Source organism: Cucurbita moschata, unplaced genomic scaffold (assembly GCF_002738365.1).
Source record: "Cucurbita moschata cultivar Rifu unplaced genomic scaffold, Cmos_1.0 Cmo_Scf00022, whole genome shotgun sequence".
NCBI classification, from domain to species: domain Eukaryota; kingdom Viridiplantae; phylum Streptophyta; class Magnoliopsida; order Cucurbitales; family Cucurbitaceae; genus Cucurbita; species Cucurbita moschata.
The window spans coordinates 342,583-358,686 of record NW_019268538.1 but is presented as its reverse complement, the minus strand read 5'-3'; the positions used below and the strand labels follow the sequence as shown (position 1 = coordinate 358,686).

Genomic DNA, 16,104 nt, shown 5'->3' with positions numbered 1-16,104 from the left:
CCCTTAAAAAAAAAAAAAAAAAAAAAAAAAAAAACCGGGGGCTTCTCTAGATTCACGCTGAAATGTTTTTATTCGACAGAACCGGACCGCTCCGCTTAAAGTTAGGGGATTCTTTCGGATCGGACTGCACCAGAAAGGCTAAACCACATGTGCACAAAGATGCTTTCTGTACCCAATGCCGAAATGCGAATCATCAAAAAACAGTGTATGAAAGGTGAGAAAGGTAAGTAGATCCTTACTGCGTCGAAGCGAAAACCTTCTCAAGAGCGGGCTTATCCCTCAAATCAAGCTGCAAGAGAAAAATCACATTCACAAGAACAATACAAATCGTCAATCGCATTGTAATTGTAGATCGAGAACTTTAGGGGAAAATCGGAAAACAGACTCCAAATCAAATCCACATGTAACTATTCATTTCGAAGAAATCGCCAAATCACGCTCGTGCATAAGAATGAAAGGAACCAAAAGCCATCAAACAAACACGATCTACAGTTTAACACACCACATCGAACGATTGACCTAACAAAAAGTACAAAAGCAAGGCGAAATCAAGGCAGAAACCTTGTGAAATACGAGATTCTTCCCGAAATCCCCAGCCAGATCTGTGACTCTACGAAGAGCGATCTCGGAGGAGTTATCCAAGTTATCGACGACGACGGCGTTGTAGCCGCCGAGAAGAAGCTGAAGAACGGTGTGACTGCCGATGTATCCAGCTCCGCCAGTAACCAAAATACTCTTCGCCATGGCTGATGCTCAGAGGGAGAAACAACTGAAGAGTTGAATTATTCTGAGAGGAGTTGGGGATGGTAAGAGGGAAGAGGGAATTGTATTTTATAATGCTTATGAGAAATTGATTGCAGAGAAGTTACTGTTACTTGTACAAGTAGGATGTCGATTCAACAACTGCAACACCCAGGTTTTATTATTATTATTATTATTATTATGTGATTTGCAAGTTTCTAAATAATGTATTTTTAAAAAATTATTTTTGAAAATCAACAAGTTAATGTCTTGCAAGCTTACTGATTAAAAACACATTAGGATACGAGTTTATGCATCTTTCTAAATTTGAATACATAATTAATTTTATATGATCAAACACCATATATTTAAATAAACCTTCATTAACAAAAAAAAAAATGTGATAACATGTGCCTCTACATTATAACTTTTTAATTAGAAAATAAATGACTAAAGTTATTGACCATGTTTGACATGATCTTACTATAAGAAAAAAATTAGGAATCATAAATAAACTTAGAGCTGGAGAGATAGCTACTTATTGGTTAAATTAATTATTTATTAAAATTATTTTTACTTTTATTTATAGATATAGATGATACAGACTAAAGAAGGACGAGACTAGTAGGCTAGAGACTACCGTAAATCCATTTATGAGTCTATTTTGTGTACATATGCTTCACTGTTGAAAACTATTACTTTTGTACGATAAAAATTACTGGTTTTACACCTGAATACTGATTTTACATGTTTTACTGGTTAGGTATGAAAATAATTTAATTTCATGACTGGGTTCAAAGTAAATTTTCAATAATATCAGTTAATTGAGCTGAAATTGGTATCTATAGTTTAGAAAATATATATAGTTTCATTAAAAAAAAATTATATACAGTATAATTACTAAATTTAGATATTTAAAAAGACATGAAGTAAGAAAATAATATTTTAATCTAATATGCATAAGGGTAATCTGTTTTATAAAATAATATGGTGTTCTTCTAGGATACTTGAAGCTCAAGGAAAGGTCAAGCGTGATTCAATGGCCTCTTACCTCTCCACCTTCCACTTGTTTGATCACAAAGGTGAGGTTCCATCAATGGCGATCTCTAGATTTCTGAGTAAAGAGGGGAAAAAAAATGAAAAAGCAAAGGAAATGGCGGGTTCAATTTCAAATTTTTCAAAGAAACTTCTCCCTTCACTCTTCTGCCTCGTCGTCGTCGGACTCACGCCGGAAGCCCCCGACGTTCAATCGCCAAGCTGCAGTTCAAATCTCAGAGAGATTCTTCCTACTCCGTACTCTGATCTCTCCGGCCTTGCCTGCTCCCTCATTTGGCAACAGACGTTTTCCTTCCATGTAATTTTCTCAATCCATCATTTACTTTTCGTATTACCAATACTATTTCATTTCTTGTTTTCGGGATTTAACTTCATTTAAACCTAAGAAATTTAAGAAAACTATAGAGAAGCTTGAAAAGAATCAGAAACAGAGGAAGAAATCCATGAATTCAACCCGAATTTGTCTGCTAATATCTCACCCGATTCTGAACCGATGTATGTTGCAGTTTTACCAAGACGATCAGAACGTGACGACGTTGGTGTTAGCAGGGAAACACGCTTACAGATGGATCGGAATCGGATTTTCCGGCGACGGAAAAATGGTGGGATCGAGCGCCATAGTGGCTTGGATAGAAAGAGACGGCGTCTCTGGATTAAGGCAATACTATTTAGAAGGCAAAAACATGTCCAGAGTCATACCTGACAAAGGCGATTTGCATTTCACCACTGCAAGCCCTGCCGTTGTTGTTCATGGAGAGCTTCTCTACATTGCTTTCCAGCTCAAGTTCAGCACTTCCCTATCTCATCAGCCAATTTTAATTGCCGTCGGCTCTGGAAATCCCTTAAGAAATGGCCTTCTCCCTAAACATGTCAACAGTACCACCACACACATCGAGTTCAGCACAGGTTTTTCCCCCAATTTCTTCTTCCTACAGACCGAATTTCAACAAATTAGGGCTCGAATTTTATCGAATTACCGTTTTATGCAGGTCGCGTAGCACGGCAACCAATGAACCCTAGCGACCTAAGAAGATACCATGGAATGGCGGCGGTAATCGGCTGGGGCATTCTAACGCCGGCTGGATTGTTAATCGCGAGATACTTCCGCCACGTCGAACCGTCGTGGTATTACTTTCATTCTTCAACACAGTTCGTCGGTTTCTTCATCGGAATCATCTCCATCTCTTTAGGACGCAATCTGTACCAGAGAACCAACGCCACTTTCCTAGGGCACAAATTCCTCGGCTACACTGTATTTTTCCTTGCAGGTCTCGAGGTTCGTTAACCGTAGCCGATGATCCTCTGTTCTAACGCTTCGCCCCGACCGCTTCGCAATCTGAAACTGTATTTTTTTTTGCTACAGGTTTGCCAGTTCATGGGAAGGCCGTCGCGTGAGTCCATACGCCGGCAGTATTGGAACTTCGTTCACTATTGGGTGGGAAGAACCGCAATGGTATTGGGAGTTTCGAACGTTTTCGTCGGCTTCCATGGAGTCAACGCCGATCAGGGTTTGAAGATATGTTTCTTTGTGGCGTTCGTTACTCTGCTGATAGCGTTGATCTTCTTCGAAGGACGAATGCGGAGAAAAAATGAGATTCCGAAAGCCATTATTGATCAACCGCCAGTGTTTCGAGTCGCCGGTCAATCTTGAAGCCTTTGTAAAAGATTATGTAAATACAAATTATGAATCATTCACGTTATGAACATCTCTTAGAAAAAAGAACTTAAATTACAAGTATGCCATCCCAAAATATTACAACTACGAATTAACAACATGACTGGTTTTTTCTCTTATAACTAAATAAATATTAAAAATTAAAAAATTCTTCAAAATTATATTTTTAGAATCCAAATATATTTTAATAGCCACATTATAATTAAAGTTTAATTTTGCATATAATTCGATAAAATATATAAATATATTAATTTAATAAAGAAGAAAGGCATAATTTAGAGGGAAAAGTAATGAAATTCTCCTGATTTATCTTAATTATACTATTCATTAAAATTGAAACGTTAAAAGAAAATAATAATAATAATATAATAATAATAATAAATTTTGGGTAATTATAAATATTTTAATTCGACCATTCAACTCGTTAGCAAAAAGACTGGCGTGGTCAAATTAATATTTTGTAAATATATTTGGACACTTAAATATTACTTTCAATTTAAAACTCGTGAATTAGTTGAATAATTAGACTCATACATTAATTTAATGTTAATATATTATTCATTGAAGGACCTAATTGCAACTTTTTAATACATAAATAGGTAGAACCGATTAAAGGTGAAATTGAGAATTACGGTAAAATTAGAGGTTCAAATTTTCATACATTTTTAATAAATTTTAAAAACAATTAATATCCGTAGAATAGAAAATTGTGGAATTAGCAAATGACTGAAGAGTTGATATTGCAGTAGTTTTGCAGTTATTATTACAAGGTTAATTAGTCACTTGAAATATGTCCACCAAACTTAATCATATATATTTTATCTTTCATTTTAGGACAGAAATTAATGTATTATTTCTTTCTTTACGTCTCTTGTCTCTTGTCTCTCTCTTTGCATATTATAGTAAAACATTATAATTAAAATGAATTAAAATTTAATAACTTTTATGGTAAGTTTTGAAAACTTTATTGACATTGAAAAATACTTTTACTTATAACATAAGGAAAATAATTTTTAGGCCTCATTTACGTGTAATTTTTTAAAATTAAATTTATAACCACTATTTCAACCTATGAGATTTGTGAATTTATTTGTTTCCTTATCTATTTTTACTCTGGTTATGAAATCATTCCTATTTAAAAAATAAAAAAGGAATGAAAATTTATTTTATTTTTTAATTTTGTTTCAGAACTAAAGGTTTAAAAAAAACATGAAAATTATTAAAATAATGTGATAAAATAAGAAATTAAAAAAAAATTAAAACAAGAGAGTTGACAAATACATTTACTTGGTAGCTTATAAACGATAAATCAGGTGCGAGGGAAACTTGTAATTAAATTTAAAAAAAGGCAAAACCTCCCAAGTAAGTCGGTGTCTTGTTGCTTTCTATCTCTCTCTCCGTAAAGGTCAAGCGTCGCCTGTAAATTGAAATCAAGAGCTTCCGATTCCGAATAACTTGCATTTATCGACGAAGGTCCTTCTTCAAAGCGTCGGTTCGGCCGATGCATTGCCGTCTGCAAGGTAATTTGTGAGTCCATTGCCTTTTCCCCCTCTGATTTTTCTCTTTACAGAGTCATTTCATGGTAGGCGTCTCGTTTTTATTGGTATTTCTTTCGATTTGTAATGTCGTGTTGATTGTTTCAATTTTGATTTAGATCGGCAGTGGTTTCTGAAATGCCAATGTTTTTCACCGCGGAGATTGTTTGCATGTTTGAAGATCAAAGTTGTTGATCTCCTTTTTCCTGGACTTCCTTCTTGTAACAGTACTAATTATAACGGACTTGTGATATTTGTTTCGATAGATCTTCTTGTTTTGGCTTTCTGCAATTGATGCTCTAGACTCTCGAGCGTGAAGTTCCGGAAAACGATCTCGAAAAAACAAGCAGTTCTTTTATATGAGAATAAAGAGATAATGGATAGCTACATTGTGGTTGTATGAGAAATCCAGATCAATAGCGAATTGGTCTAGGTTAATATGTTGTTTTCTTCTCCCGTAGCTTAAATAATCAATACTCTGGTAGTTTTGGGGCACCGCCTGATCTTTTAACCAGATGACAAGAAGCTAACGGACGAACCTTTTTTATACATAAATTTAAACCTAATTTTTTGTTCAAAGGTTATATTTTCATTGTCCGATAAAAAAAAGAAGGAATTGAACTTCTGTAAATTTTGCATTTTGGTGAACAAATTTTTAATTGTTACAATTTTTTTTTGGTGCTTGATGTTACAATGTCCGAGACAGGTTCAATGACGTTCTAATCACTTTCTGAACCTTGTCTTCCTTGGTGAAGAGCAGCTTGGCTTCCAAGTGGAAAAGAGAGGAATCTTGAGTGTAATGGCCTCTGAGAGGGAAGTTTTTGAACTTTCAGGGCCATTACACTTAACTCCTGTTAATTGGTAAGAATAATTTTTCCTCCTATTGTCATAAAAATAGAAGTCCAATGTTTATTACTATCATATGAAATGTTGAAATGTTTTCAGAGGGTCCCTTAGTTGATCGGCCCAAATGTTCACTTATTTATTTCCAGCTTTGGCGATTTCTAGATGAACCAAGTAGTTTTTGTTAGATCATATTTTAAGACAATTATTTAGAGTTATGTTAGATTTTCTTGTTCGAGTTATTTCCTATTTGAATTATGATTCAAAATTAGACAGATTTTAGTATAAATAAATTGTTCGATCTGTATCAATTCTATGAATAATAAAACCTTAACCCTTTTTGCATATGCTCTTTTTTCCCCTCCCTGAATTTCATAGTTTGTGATGTTTTTTTTAATAATGTTTTATGTTGTAATGATTATTTTAAATTATTTGATTGAGTAGATGATAACATTATGACTGCAGGGAGAATGCCGATCACAGAAGGTCAGTTGCTGCTTGTTTGGTTCAAGGTGTCTACATATTAGAACGGGATCGACAGGAGAAGCGTCAAGGTTCTCAGGCCTTAGCTCCCCGCTGGTGGGAATTCTGCCACTTTCGGTTGCTTCGTCCACTCGTCGATGATGTTGACTCTTCCATTTTTGGTGCCGTTTATGAATTTAAACCAGTGTTGCTTCAAGGCGACCACAAGAACGATGGGAGTCCCCGTTATGTGATTGCCTTCCGAGGCACCCTGACCAAACCAGATTCTGTCTCTCGTGATATAGAGTTAGATCTCCACTTCATTCAAAATGGTCTTCATCGGACATCACGGTTTGAGATCGCAATGCAAGTAGTCAGAAACATGGTTGCTACTGTTGGTGATTCAAATCTCTGGTTAGCTGGCCATTCCCTGGGGTCAGCCATGGCAATGCTCACTGGAAAAACCATGGCAAGAACAGGCATTTTCCTCAAATCATATCTCTTCAATCCACCATTCTTCTCTGCACCAATCGAGAGAATCAAGGACAAGAAATTGAAACATGGAATACGGATTGCTGGCAGCGTTATCACAGCAGGACTTGCCTTTGCTTTGAAGGCCAGTAGCAATAACCAGAGGAATCCACCCGAGGAACCCTTTTTTGCCATTTCAGCATGGGTACCATCTCTATTTGTTAATCCATCAGACCATATAGGATCAGAATACATTGGATATTTCGAACACAGGAAGAACATGGAAGAGATAGGTGCAGGAAGCATCGAGCGATTAGCAACCCGAAACTCGATCGGAGGTCTTTTGATGAATGCAATTGGGAGGGATTCAGAGCCGCTTCATCTCATTCCATCAGCAAACCTGATCACAAATTTATCCCCTGTACAGGACTTCAAACAAGCTCATGGCATTCACCAGTGGTGGCAACCACATCTGCGGTTGCAGTCAAATATCTATAGGTACTCCTAGATATTTCTGCTTTTGAACTTGTAAGACCTGTATTTTATCAATTATGTATTTACGGTGGATTAGCATTTGAGAATTGTTTCTTCGTAGGTTAAATTGCAAATTGTTAACGGAGCTAAACCATTCCATTTTGTTTAGGTTATCCTTGTTTATAATCTGACAAGGGAAAATCTACACCTTCATGGATACTTCGAGTTGTTATTTTAGGAAATATGGGGACTTGCTATCCCCAGGTTCACTCAAAATTTAGGGGTTTCAACAATCCATTAGATTTGGAAATTCATAGATTTCCCATTAAGATCCTCAATATGAACTCGATGCCCATATTTTCATCACTTGAAAGACGATACTGCAGCCTACCTAGAGATGATTTTTGTTTTAATGACTGTTTATAGTAAATGTCAAGTTCTGTAAGTAAGTTTGGATGGATGTGATGCGTTTTTGCAGCAATTTGGGTCTTTTACTGATAATGGGAGTGGTGGTTGGGCCTTCTTCGCTATAAATGAGGGCCGTCTACCTAATTTGATGGTTGCTTGCTTAATAAAATGATCACCTTCATCTCCACTTCACTCAATATCTTAATGGTAACATTTAATATGCCAAGAATAAATAGATAATATTTATTGTTTTGGGTGCTGATCATATATCTCGACCATAACACTGGTTAGAGATTCCAATCACTTCACAAGTCAAATCGATCGACAATAACACTGCTTAGAGATTTCAACACTTCACAAGTCAAATCGATCATTTTAAGATTGAATGATTTTAATCCGTTAACATATAAACTTAGTCATTGATTAAAGAAAAACACAAGATTTTTTTACTACATTTTCATACATGGTTTTATAGGACCTCAAGATGAAAAACTCTTTGACTTGCCATGACCTCAAGATGAAAAACTCTTTGACTTGCCATGAACATTTTTAGAGTAGAACTTTAAATTATCATTCACCCAAAATGTGTAAAATAATAATAATAATAATAATAATAAATAATGAAGCTTGACTTGAATTGCAACAATTTAAACAAAATTTTCTTTGAAGTTTATCTTCCATGATTGATGTCTTGGTTCATATCATATTTTTTTTTAGTTAAAGTGAAACTAGTAAATGTCACCCCCCATAAAGTAACATAACAAGCTCGTCGATATGAGGACACATAAGTCTAAAAGCAATATGTGTACCTAACTCAATCTCAACTATATATATAAATGACATATTTAGTTTGGATATTTCACTTGGATTTAAAATATGACCCGATTTGACCCGGCCAGTCTGTAAATGACGGATTTGGTTAGAATATGTGGCTTGAATTTAAAAACATGACCCGACCCGTAGACCCTTGCTAGATAGACACCATTGTTTGATGAAGTTTATAATTTAATTTTGGTGTATATTTGAAAGTTGAGAAGTGCTACTGTTAATCGGTCAATGGGTACAGAGAAGCCCAGATAATTGGCCATGGACGGGCCCGCCGTTCTGTAGCCCAATTCAAACTGACTGACAGAACCTAAAATCGTCGGACCTTCTCTTTGGAAAAACCGAGCAAAGAGAGAAAATCCGGAAGAGAGAGAGATCATCGGTTCCGCAATTTCATGTGAAACTTACCTACCCTCTTCTGCAATTTTCCATTTTCAGCTATGATCTGACCGCCATCGCCACGGAACCTTCACAGAACGTGATTCTGAACAAACAAATTGCCCTGGAAAAGCATTCCAATGGGCTCCTCTAAATGGAGTTCTAGCTCATCGGAATTCCACTTCATCGACGTCTAAAACAGGAGTTGTGGGGGTACTCTATGGGACGGGTGATTAATCTACACCTTTCTGCATCGTAATTGCTTCAACATATTCCGTTATTTGACCTCTAGGAATCCTACGAGTAATATGATGGAGGAGGGTTTGGTTCCAAGTGGGAGAACGGAGGAAGAAACTGCAGAGGTTTACGATATCAATTATGTAAGTTTCTAGTTAGTATCTTCGTTTTTCTCTTTTTTTCTGTCGCCATCAGCTAATACGACATAGTATGATCGTATTGAATGCAGTAGAGGCCTTTTGGAGTTGAAAAGAATCTGTGTTTATGTTCATATCTTATTCCCCCTTACGATTTTCATCCTGGTTATTGATACAGTTGTTCTCGTGTTACAGGAGGTTTCTGATGAGGTGGAAAGATGTGGGATATGCATGGATGTCATTGTTGATAGGGGTGTTCTGGACTGCTGCCAGCACTGGTACACATGCTTAATCAGTTTCCGTTCCTGGAAATTTCATGTCATTTTATGCTTGATTAACTTCTGGAAAGATGGATTTTCTTTCGCATCTCTCTCAACTCTCGGCATCCTCTCAGTTTGATTTAGTTTTAGCCATGTCTCTTAATGCTAGTTTAGATGGAAGACAGGAATTACCCGATCTCTTTGTGCTCTTTAGAGAAGAATAGAAGCTTTTCTCTTTGACTAAACTTCTTGAGGTGAAAAAGGCGTGCATAAGGGCTTCCTCTTTCTCATGCTTGAAATTAGTAGTGGCGGAAATAGATTTAAAGTTCCTAGAAATAGAAACCTAGATGGCTGAAAGGCTTTCTGTTAATTTTGGAGTTTAGTAGGTGTGTGGTGACTAGTTCTTAGGAGGTGTCGGTTAGCTTAGATATGAAACCTTTTGCATAGCTGGTCAAAGGCTGAGCGTCCATTCAGGTTGAGAAACTGGTATAAACTTAACCATACTTGTGGAATGAAGGTTAATGAGAAGGAAAAGGAGGTTGTGAATAGGGATATCATTATAATTGTGTCTAAGAATTGCTTTCATTACGATTGATTTAACTGGCCAACCAAATACCCTCTTGAAATTCTTTTTGGCATTGCCTCTTATCCGTCACAATTTGTGCTCATCAAGTCTTGCGAAATTTTCTTCAAAATCAAGCCCCAGAACTACGTAGTTTGCTGAGAAAAATTTGAGGTTAGTCTAGGAGGTTGCAGATATCCTTTTGTTCTCCTACCCAAAGTATGTTTTCTTTAATTAACGAGAAATTACTATAGTACTTCCAATTTGGATTTTCTCTCGCTTGTTCACCTACTGCATTTCCTAAGAAGTGAAGTTTGCTAGTGGTGCATTTGGTTACGCTAAATAGTTTGCTTACGTGTAATGCTCCTGAATAACCTCCCTTTCAATGATACAAGTTATCTGATTCAGACATGCTCTTTGTATGATGTCATCAACATTGAAAATTTATCAATAAAGGATTGAAGAACTTGATTCATCCACCATATAAAGTTGGCAGGTCCTTTACAAAGCTCAAGAGCCTTTATTAGTAGCTACTCCAACTTTCAAGGTGTACCTATGTCAACTCCAATTGTCCACAATCATGTAGTGGTCATCACTATTCATTGTGTTCAAAAGATCTTATGTATTTTTTTCAGCTTTATTTTGGTGTTATTATTTTGTTGAACCGTGTCACCCAGATAAATACCCTTGTCAACTTGTGTTGCTTTACTGCTTTCGTTAAGAATGTCGATATATGATGCTACTTACTAGAGGGAGATATGTGGAAAGGCTGTCTATTTTACAGTAGATTGAAGTTGCAAGGCTCCAAAGCCTTCATTGTAGGGAGGGAGAGAGGAGAGAGGGTAGGAGAGATGTTTCCACCATCTTATTTTCAGGTTCAGTTTTTGTATGCATTGGAAATTGGGCTACAAGTACAAACCTCCATCATCTTATTTTTAGGTTCTGTTTTGTATGCATCGAGTATTGGGTTAGAATTATAAACCTTCTCTTGGTTTTCTGCGTCCACTGTCAAACAGGGAGACGTCTGACGCAGTGAATCTCATATAGTTGTTAAGGGATTTTCCAGTTAGTTTGAGGAGGACAGATATTTTTGCGATGCACCTGCCCTTAGATGTTCTCTTTATTCCTCATTTTGGAAGGTGAAACTTCCTAAGAAGGTAAAATCTTTTGCTAGTAGGTTTTACTGGAGAAGGTGAACATATTGGACCTTGCTTAGAGATTTGTCCTTTTGTTGAGGACCCACTGATGCATTGTCTATTGACGTATAGTTGAGGGTCTGATCACGTCCCTTGGAAATGTCTGTTAGCATCTTCCATTTTGGAACTGAGACCACATTTTGTTGCGGTTTGGGGTTTCTTTAGCCTGCATAGAGATTTTTGTTCTTTGATCCACGAGATCTTTTGGGTTCCACCTCTTTCGAGACAAGGGATGGTTCCTTTTGAGGGTTGGATTCTATTGCAGTTTTATGGCACATTTGGATTGAGAGGAATAATAGGATTTTTAAAGGAGTAAGAGCTAGTGATGAGGTTTGGTCTCTACGGCTAGGTTCAATGTTTAGTTCTATAGTTATCTGCTAGGACTTATTCTCTTGGGTGGGAGTCTGTTTTTGTATAGGTAGTCGTCATGACTCCTTGGTTTGCGCTGTCTTTTTGCATGCTCTTTTATATTTTTTTTTCATGTTAAGCAAAGTGTTGATTTTCATAAGAAAAATTTATCATCCTCTGTCCATATTACTTTCTGGTTTTGTTTTGTATGCATTTACAAATGGTTTATAATTATAACAATTTGTCCATCTTCTTTCAGGTTCTGTTTTGTATGCATTGACAACTGGGCAACTATTACAAACCTTTGTCCACTTTGCCAGAAAGAATTTCAGCTCATCACATGTGTTCCAGTAAGTTAACATTTCTTTGCTCAAAGCTATACCTTTTGCTTACATTTTTAGCATTGTTGCAGGCCTTTGTTGTTACGTATTATTTCATTTCCTCACTGGAAGTTTGATTTCTCGATAAAGAAAAAATTTGAGGAATAGCTGAAATTTGAAATCTTGATCTGGTTTGTAGGTGTATGATACTATTGGGAGCAACAAAGTAGATGAAGAATCATTTAGCAGGTTTGCTTATTTCATTTTTTCTATTATTTGTACAATTATTTATGCTGATCTCCAATGCATTTATGTGGCATACATGGTGTTACAAAATGGCTAGCAAAGGAGAATACTATCATATTTGCTGATGCATATTCATCAGAGCTGTATTCTAATAATGATGCAATTTGGACTCTTAAAACTGAAAAGAAAGTAAAAATAGCTGTTTTCACATTGCATAAGAGCTTTTATTCTGTTGGACATTACTGAACTGGAGCTTGTGCAATGTTGGTTGACTCAAAATTTCATCAAGATGGTTAGTAATGTGCATGGAGCAAGTTGGATGTTAAGTAACCTCCCATAGTGGTTAGGCATGCTTCAAGCGGTAGGTCTTACCAGATGGAGGAGGAATAAATCTTAACAACCTACTAGAAAAAAAAAAAAAAAAAAAAAAAAAACCTTGGGCCTTTTCTTGCCACAGAATTGACAAGAANAAAAAAAAAAAAAAAAAAAAAAAAGAAATCCTTGGGCCTTTTCTTGCCACAGAATTGACAAGAAGATAAAAATCGCTTACGTTCGTACAAACTCATACATACGCACATACGCACATACGCACATACATACATATGTATATTTATAGGAGTCCTATTCTAGTGAAGAGTAGAGAATGTAATCTATATTCTGTAATATATGGCACCACACTCCATTTTCTGTTACTTTTTCACCATCTGATTACAAGATACGACAGTGAGAATCGTCAAGGGTCACTCAAGTTGTCCTAAACACTCGTAAAAACCTACAGTGCTTGTTCTTGTCAGCATAATATACCTTTAAAGGTTACAGATAATAATAGCCCTCTTGCCCATGTCTCGTTGCTCCTTACTGATTTCTTGGCTGTCCAGGCCTTGTTACAATGTATTTGCTTTGGAGAGAATTAAAGTATGTTTCCTGGTATTCACATATTTATATTTATTGGTAATAATTGCTACACTTATTAAATTTTCATGTGGAATTATATGTAAATCGTCAAATTGATCCCACTTATATTTTCACTCTTATTAGTTTTTCAAAATCTAGTAAACTAACATCTCATGTCTACTTCTCTGCAGAAATGACGATTGGTGCTTTGAGGGAAAGAGTAACATCTCTTTTCCATCATACTATATTGACGAGAATGTAATTTGTCTTTCTTTTTTAATCCTTCTAGCACTTTTGGGGTCAATTTTCATCAACATTTTGTTCCAATTTTCTATAATAACTGACAATCACTACACAAGAAAAAGAAGATTTTTTGATAATTTTAATTTTCTTGGGAGTCCTGATAAGATGAGCTGCTCTTTTTTTTTTTTTTTTTTATAAATATATATTTTTTTCCTTTTCAAATTTAAATGAACTAACTTTCATTTTTGAAAATGCTGGATCATCATAATCTGTGGTTTTCAAACTTTCATTGAGAATCGGCGAGTGGTCTAGGTTTCAAGTTAGTGCAAATCTTAAACTGCGCAAAAGAAATATTTCTCTCTTTTTTTTGGGGGGGTGGATATTTTTGGAGATCTTATTCAATAAAAGGCCATGTGGGTCAAATCGAAGATGATGTTTGCAATGGAGCATGGGGTACACTATAGGAATTTGAGAAAGAGGCTGGGTTGCAAGGTTTCAAATTAAAAAGTTTTGGATGAAAGCAGTAGTTACGGAAAGATTCTTAAGGGCTGATTCTGTTTGTTGCTAAAGAATGATTCTCAAGGGCATTCATGCGGCAAGGATTGAAATTGAGATTTCTCATCTTCAAGATGCAGATGATACAATTATTTCAGCCAAACCAAGAAGATTTGCTTGAGAATTGGTGGTCTGTTATTTCTACTTTTTTACATGCTTCAGAACTTTCTCTTAATTTAACTACAATAGCTGTCGTTGGGATTAATGTTGAAGAGGATGAGTTGATGCTCTGCCTTTCAATTACCTCGGGATTCCTTTGGGGGAAATTAGGAAGAAAAAAAAAAAAAACCTTCTGGGACCAGGTGATCGATAAATTTGCAAAAAAGATATGCAAGTGGAGTAACCTTACTCTTTCTAAAGGAGGTCGTCTTACCCTAGCCCAATTAGTTCTTCGTCTCCCTCTTTATTATTTTTCGGACCTGAAGGCTCCTGTGGGTGGAAGACTCTAGAGCCTAAGGGAAAAGCGAGAGCAAAGCCATGGTTCGAAATTGCCAAGAACTATAACTTCTTCTTCAAGTTTCTTCTTAAAGTAAGTAATGGGAGTAAGGCTAGATTATGGAACGACAATTGAGTGGGGGTTATAACACTGTATGAGAAATTCCCAGATATTTTCTCCATTTCGATGAATTGGTGGTCTGTTATTTCTATCTTTCTACATGTTTCAGGCCTTAATCTTAATTTAAATAAAATGGTTATTGTTGAGATTGATGTTGAAGAGGAGGAGAGAAGGCACAATTGCAATGCTAAGTTGTAGAATTGATGCTCTGCCTTTCAATTACCTTGGGATCCTTTGGGGGTAAATTTTCAGGAAAAATCTTTTTTGGGGACCAGGTGTTTGATTAATTTACAACAAGGATTCTAAAGGAGTTTATCTTATCCTAACTCAATCGATTCTTTGTAGTCTCCCTCTCTATTATTTTTCAGTCCTGAAGGATCTTGTGGGAGTTACACAGGAAACGGGGGATTTTTTTTTTCTTTTTCGGGATGGAGGAACTCATAAACCGTGTAGTCACTTGGTGAATTGGGGAAAAACTTTTCTCCCATTACTTATGGGGGTCTCGGTTTCTGAGCCTACCAGCAAAGAAACAGCACCTTATTACTAAGTGGTTGTGGAGGTTCACTCAAGAAGAAGGGGCTCTTCGCAGAAGGTTGATAGGTCGTGTTTACGGTCAAGAGCCAAATGGGTGGAAGACTCTTTGAGCCGAAGGGAAAAGCGAGAGGAAAGTCATGGTTAGAAATTTCCTAGAACTATAACTTCTTCTGGTTTCTTAATTTTAAAGTAAATAATGGGAGTAAGGTTAGATTTTGGAAGGACAAGTGGGTGGGGGGTCTAATGCTGGATGAGAAATTCCCAGATACTTTCTCCATTTCGATGAAGCAGGATGCGGAATAGTGAGGCAAGAGATTGGTAGACTATGGAGAGGTCTCTTTGATAGGGAGCTGGAAAGCTGGGTTGGGCTGATTGATGCACTCGATGTTGTCCAGTTGGGAGAGTCCAATGACCGATCTTTGTAGTCTCTTGATGCAGGGGGGGTGTTCTCCTCAAAGTCTGTTTTTTTTTTTTTAAGTTGATGGGTTCTGCCTCTTCAGTGAAGTCTCATATTTTAAATGCTATTTGGCATTTTAAGTGCCCTAAAAAGTGAAGGTTTTTTTTTTGAGGTCTATAGTTCATAGAATTTTGGAATACTCGGTAAATGGTTCAAAAGAAATGCAGGAACTGGATTCTCTCACTGTCGGTGTGCTGTCTTTGCCTTGAAAGAGAAGAGAATCTGGATCTTTTGGTTCTGCATTGCCTATTTGCTGCCAATGGTTGGTTCTCCCTCATGAATAGCTTTGGGGTGAGTGGTTGTTTGCCGATATCTAAAGAAAGCTGACTCCTAGAGGTGTGTTCAGGGTGGAAAATGCCCAAAGGGCCAACATTTTGTGGTCTTGTGTGGTCAGGGCACAGGTGTGGCACGTTTGGCTGGAAAGAAATCAGAGGGTCTTGGAGGATAAGTCTTCTTATTTTGAGTTTTTTTAAGTGAACAGCATACAGTTTCTAGTTGAGCGTATAGTCACAGGAAATTCTCTTGTATTAAAACCTTACTACAGTCTTGAACAACTGGAAAACGTTCTTTTATTTTGTTCAAGGCTGGGGCTCCTTCTACCCCGGCCTCTAGGTTTGTTCACCCCATTTTTCTCCTTCTAATGCAATTCTCATTTTTCGTAAAAAGAAAAAAAAAAAAAAAAAAAAAAAAA

The 16,104-nt window shown here is 36.5% G+C and overlaps 4 protein-coding genes and 2 long non-coding RNA genes across 11 annotated transcripts in view; 4 read left to right on the top strand and 2 right to left on the bottom strand.

Annotated features, from left to right (window-relative positions):
* LOC111459361 (UDP-glucose 4-epimerase GEPI48-like) overlaps window positions 1-838 on the bottom strand; it is a 4,803-nt gene extending 3,965 nt beyond the window's left edge. Inside the window, exons 1-2 of the mRNA XM_023102233.1 lie at window positions 562-838; window positions 240-289 (exon numbers count right to left, since the gene is read on the bottom strand). Of these exons, the coding sequence (XP_022958001.1) occupies window positions 240-289; window positions 562-744 (233 nt within the window). The 5' untranslated portion in view covers window positions 745-838. The remainder of the gene's footprint in view (window positions 1-239; window positions 290-561) is intronic.
* An 859-nt stretch (window positions 839-1,697) lies between these two features.
* On the bottom strand, window positions 1,698-2,435 carry LOC111459364. Its single transcript, XR_002713280.1, has 2 exons — window positions 2,277-2,435; window positions 1,698-2,196 (listed from the first exon to the last, which is right to left on the bottom strand). It is a non-coding gene; the product is annotated as an uncharacterized LOC111459364 (long non-coding RNA).
* On the top strand, window positions 1,886-3,501 carry LOC111459359 (cytochrome b561 and DOMON domain-containing protein At3g61750-like). The gene is made up of 4 exons (XM_023102227.1): window positions 1,886-2,095; window positions 2,304-2,703; window positions 2,787-3,073; window positions 3,161-3,501. Exons 1-4 carry the CDS (start codon window positions 1,895-1,897, stop codon window positions 3,446-3,448), a joined length of 1,176 nt encoding a protein of 391 aa, XP_022957995.1. The 5' UTR covers window positions 1,886-1,894; the 3' UTR covers window positions 3,449-3,501.
* Window positions 3,502-4,803: 1,302 nt separating this feature from the next.
* Window positions 4,804-7,476, top strand: LOC111459360 (GDSL esterase/lipase At4g10955). Of its 5 annotated transcripts, none has more exons than XM_023102232.1 (3): window positions 4,804-4,992; window positions 5,768-5,868; window positions 6,316-7,476. In XM_023102232.1, the coding sequence occupies exons 2-3, from the start codon at window positions 5,807-5,809 to the stop codon at window positions 7,289-7,291; spliced, it is 1,038 nt and encodes a 345-aa protein (XP_022958000.1). In that variant the 5' UTR covers window positions 4,804-4,992; window positions 5,768-5,806; the 3' UTR covers window positions 7,292-7,476. The 5 variants fall into 5 exon arrangements, with proteins under 5 accessions (XP_022958000.1, XP_022957996.1, XP_022957997.1 ...); XM_023102228.1 differs by having other exon boundaries at window positions 5,763-5,868; XM_023102229.1 differs by having other exon boundaries at window positions 5,714-5,868.
* A 1,257-nt stretch (window positions 7,477-8,733) lies between these two features.
* The window catches only part of LOC111459355 (uncharacterized protein At4g10930), a 15,544-nt gene continuing 8,173 nt past the window's right edge, over window positions 8,734-16,104 (top strand). The window contains exons 1-5 of one of the 2 annotated variants that reach the window (XM_023102221.1): window positions 8,734-9,248; window positions 9,438-9,520; window positions 11,868-11,958; window positions 12,128-12,177; window positions 13,260-13,326. In XM_023102221.1, coding sequence (XP_022957989.1) covers window positions 9,177-9,248; window positions 9,438-9,520; window positions 11,868-11,958; window positions 12,128-12,177; window positions 13,260-13,326 — 363 coding nt within the window. In that variant the 5' untranslated portion in view covers window positions 8,734-9,176. Of the gene's footprint in view, window positions 9,249-9,437; window positions 9,521-11,867; window positions 11,959-12,127; window positions 12,178-13,259; window positions 13,327-16,104 lie in introns of those variants that run through there. The other variant, XM_023102222.1, reaches the window with a different exon arrangement.
* LOC111459366 lies at window positions 14,402-16,104 on the top strand. Its single transcript, XR_002713282.1, has 2 exons — window positions 14,402-15,675; window positions 15,760-16,104. It is a non-coding gene; the product is annotated as an uncharacterized LOC111459366 (long non-coding RNA).

Coding starts and splice junctions, on each gene's coding strand:
- LOC111459359 (XM_023102227.1), top strand. CDS start 1,895: ATGGCGGGTTCAATTTCAAATTTTTCAAAGAAACTTCTCCCTTCACTC. Junction 2,704..2,786: donor ACACATCGAGTTCAGCACAG/GTTTTTCCCCCA, acceptor CGTTTTATGCAG/GTCGCGTAGCACGGCAACCA. Junction 3,074..3,160: donor TTTTCCTTGCAGGTCTCGAG/GTTCGTTAACCG, acceptor TTTTTGCTACAG/GTTTGCCAGTTCATGGGAAG.
- LOC111459360 (XM_023102228.1), top strand. Junction 5,869..6,315: donor CACTTAACTCCTGTTAATTG/GTAAGAATAATT, acceptor TTATGACTGCAG/GGAGAATGCCGATCACAGAA.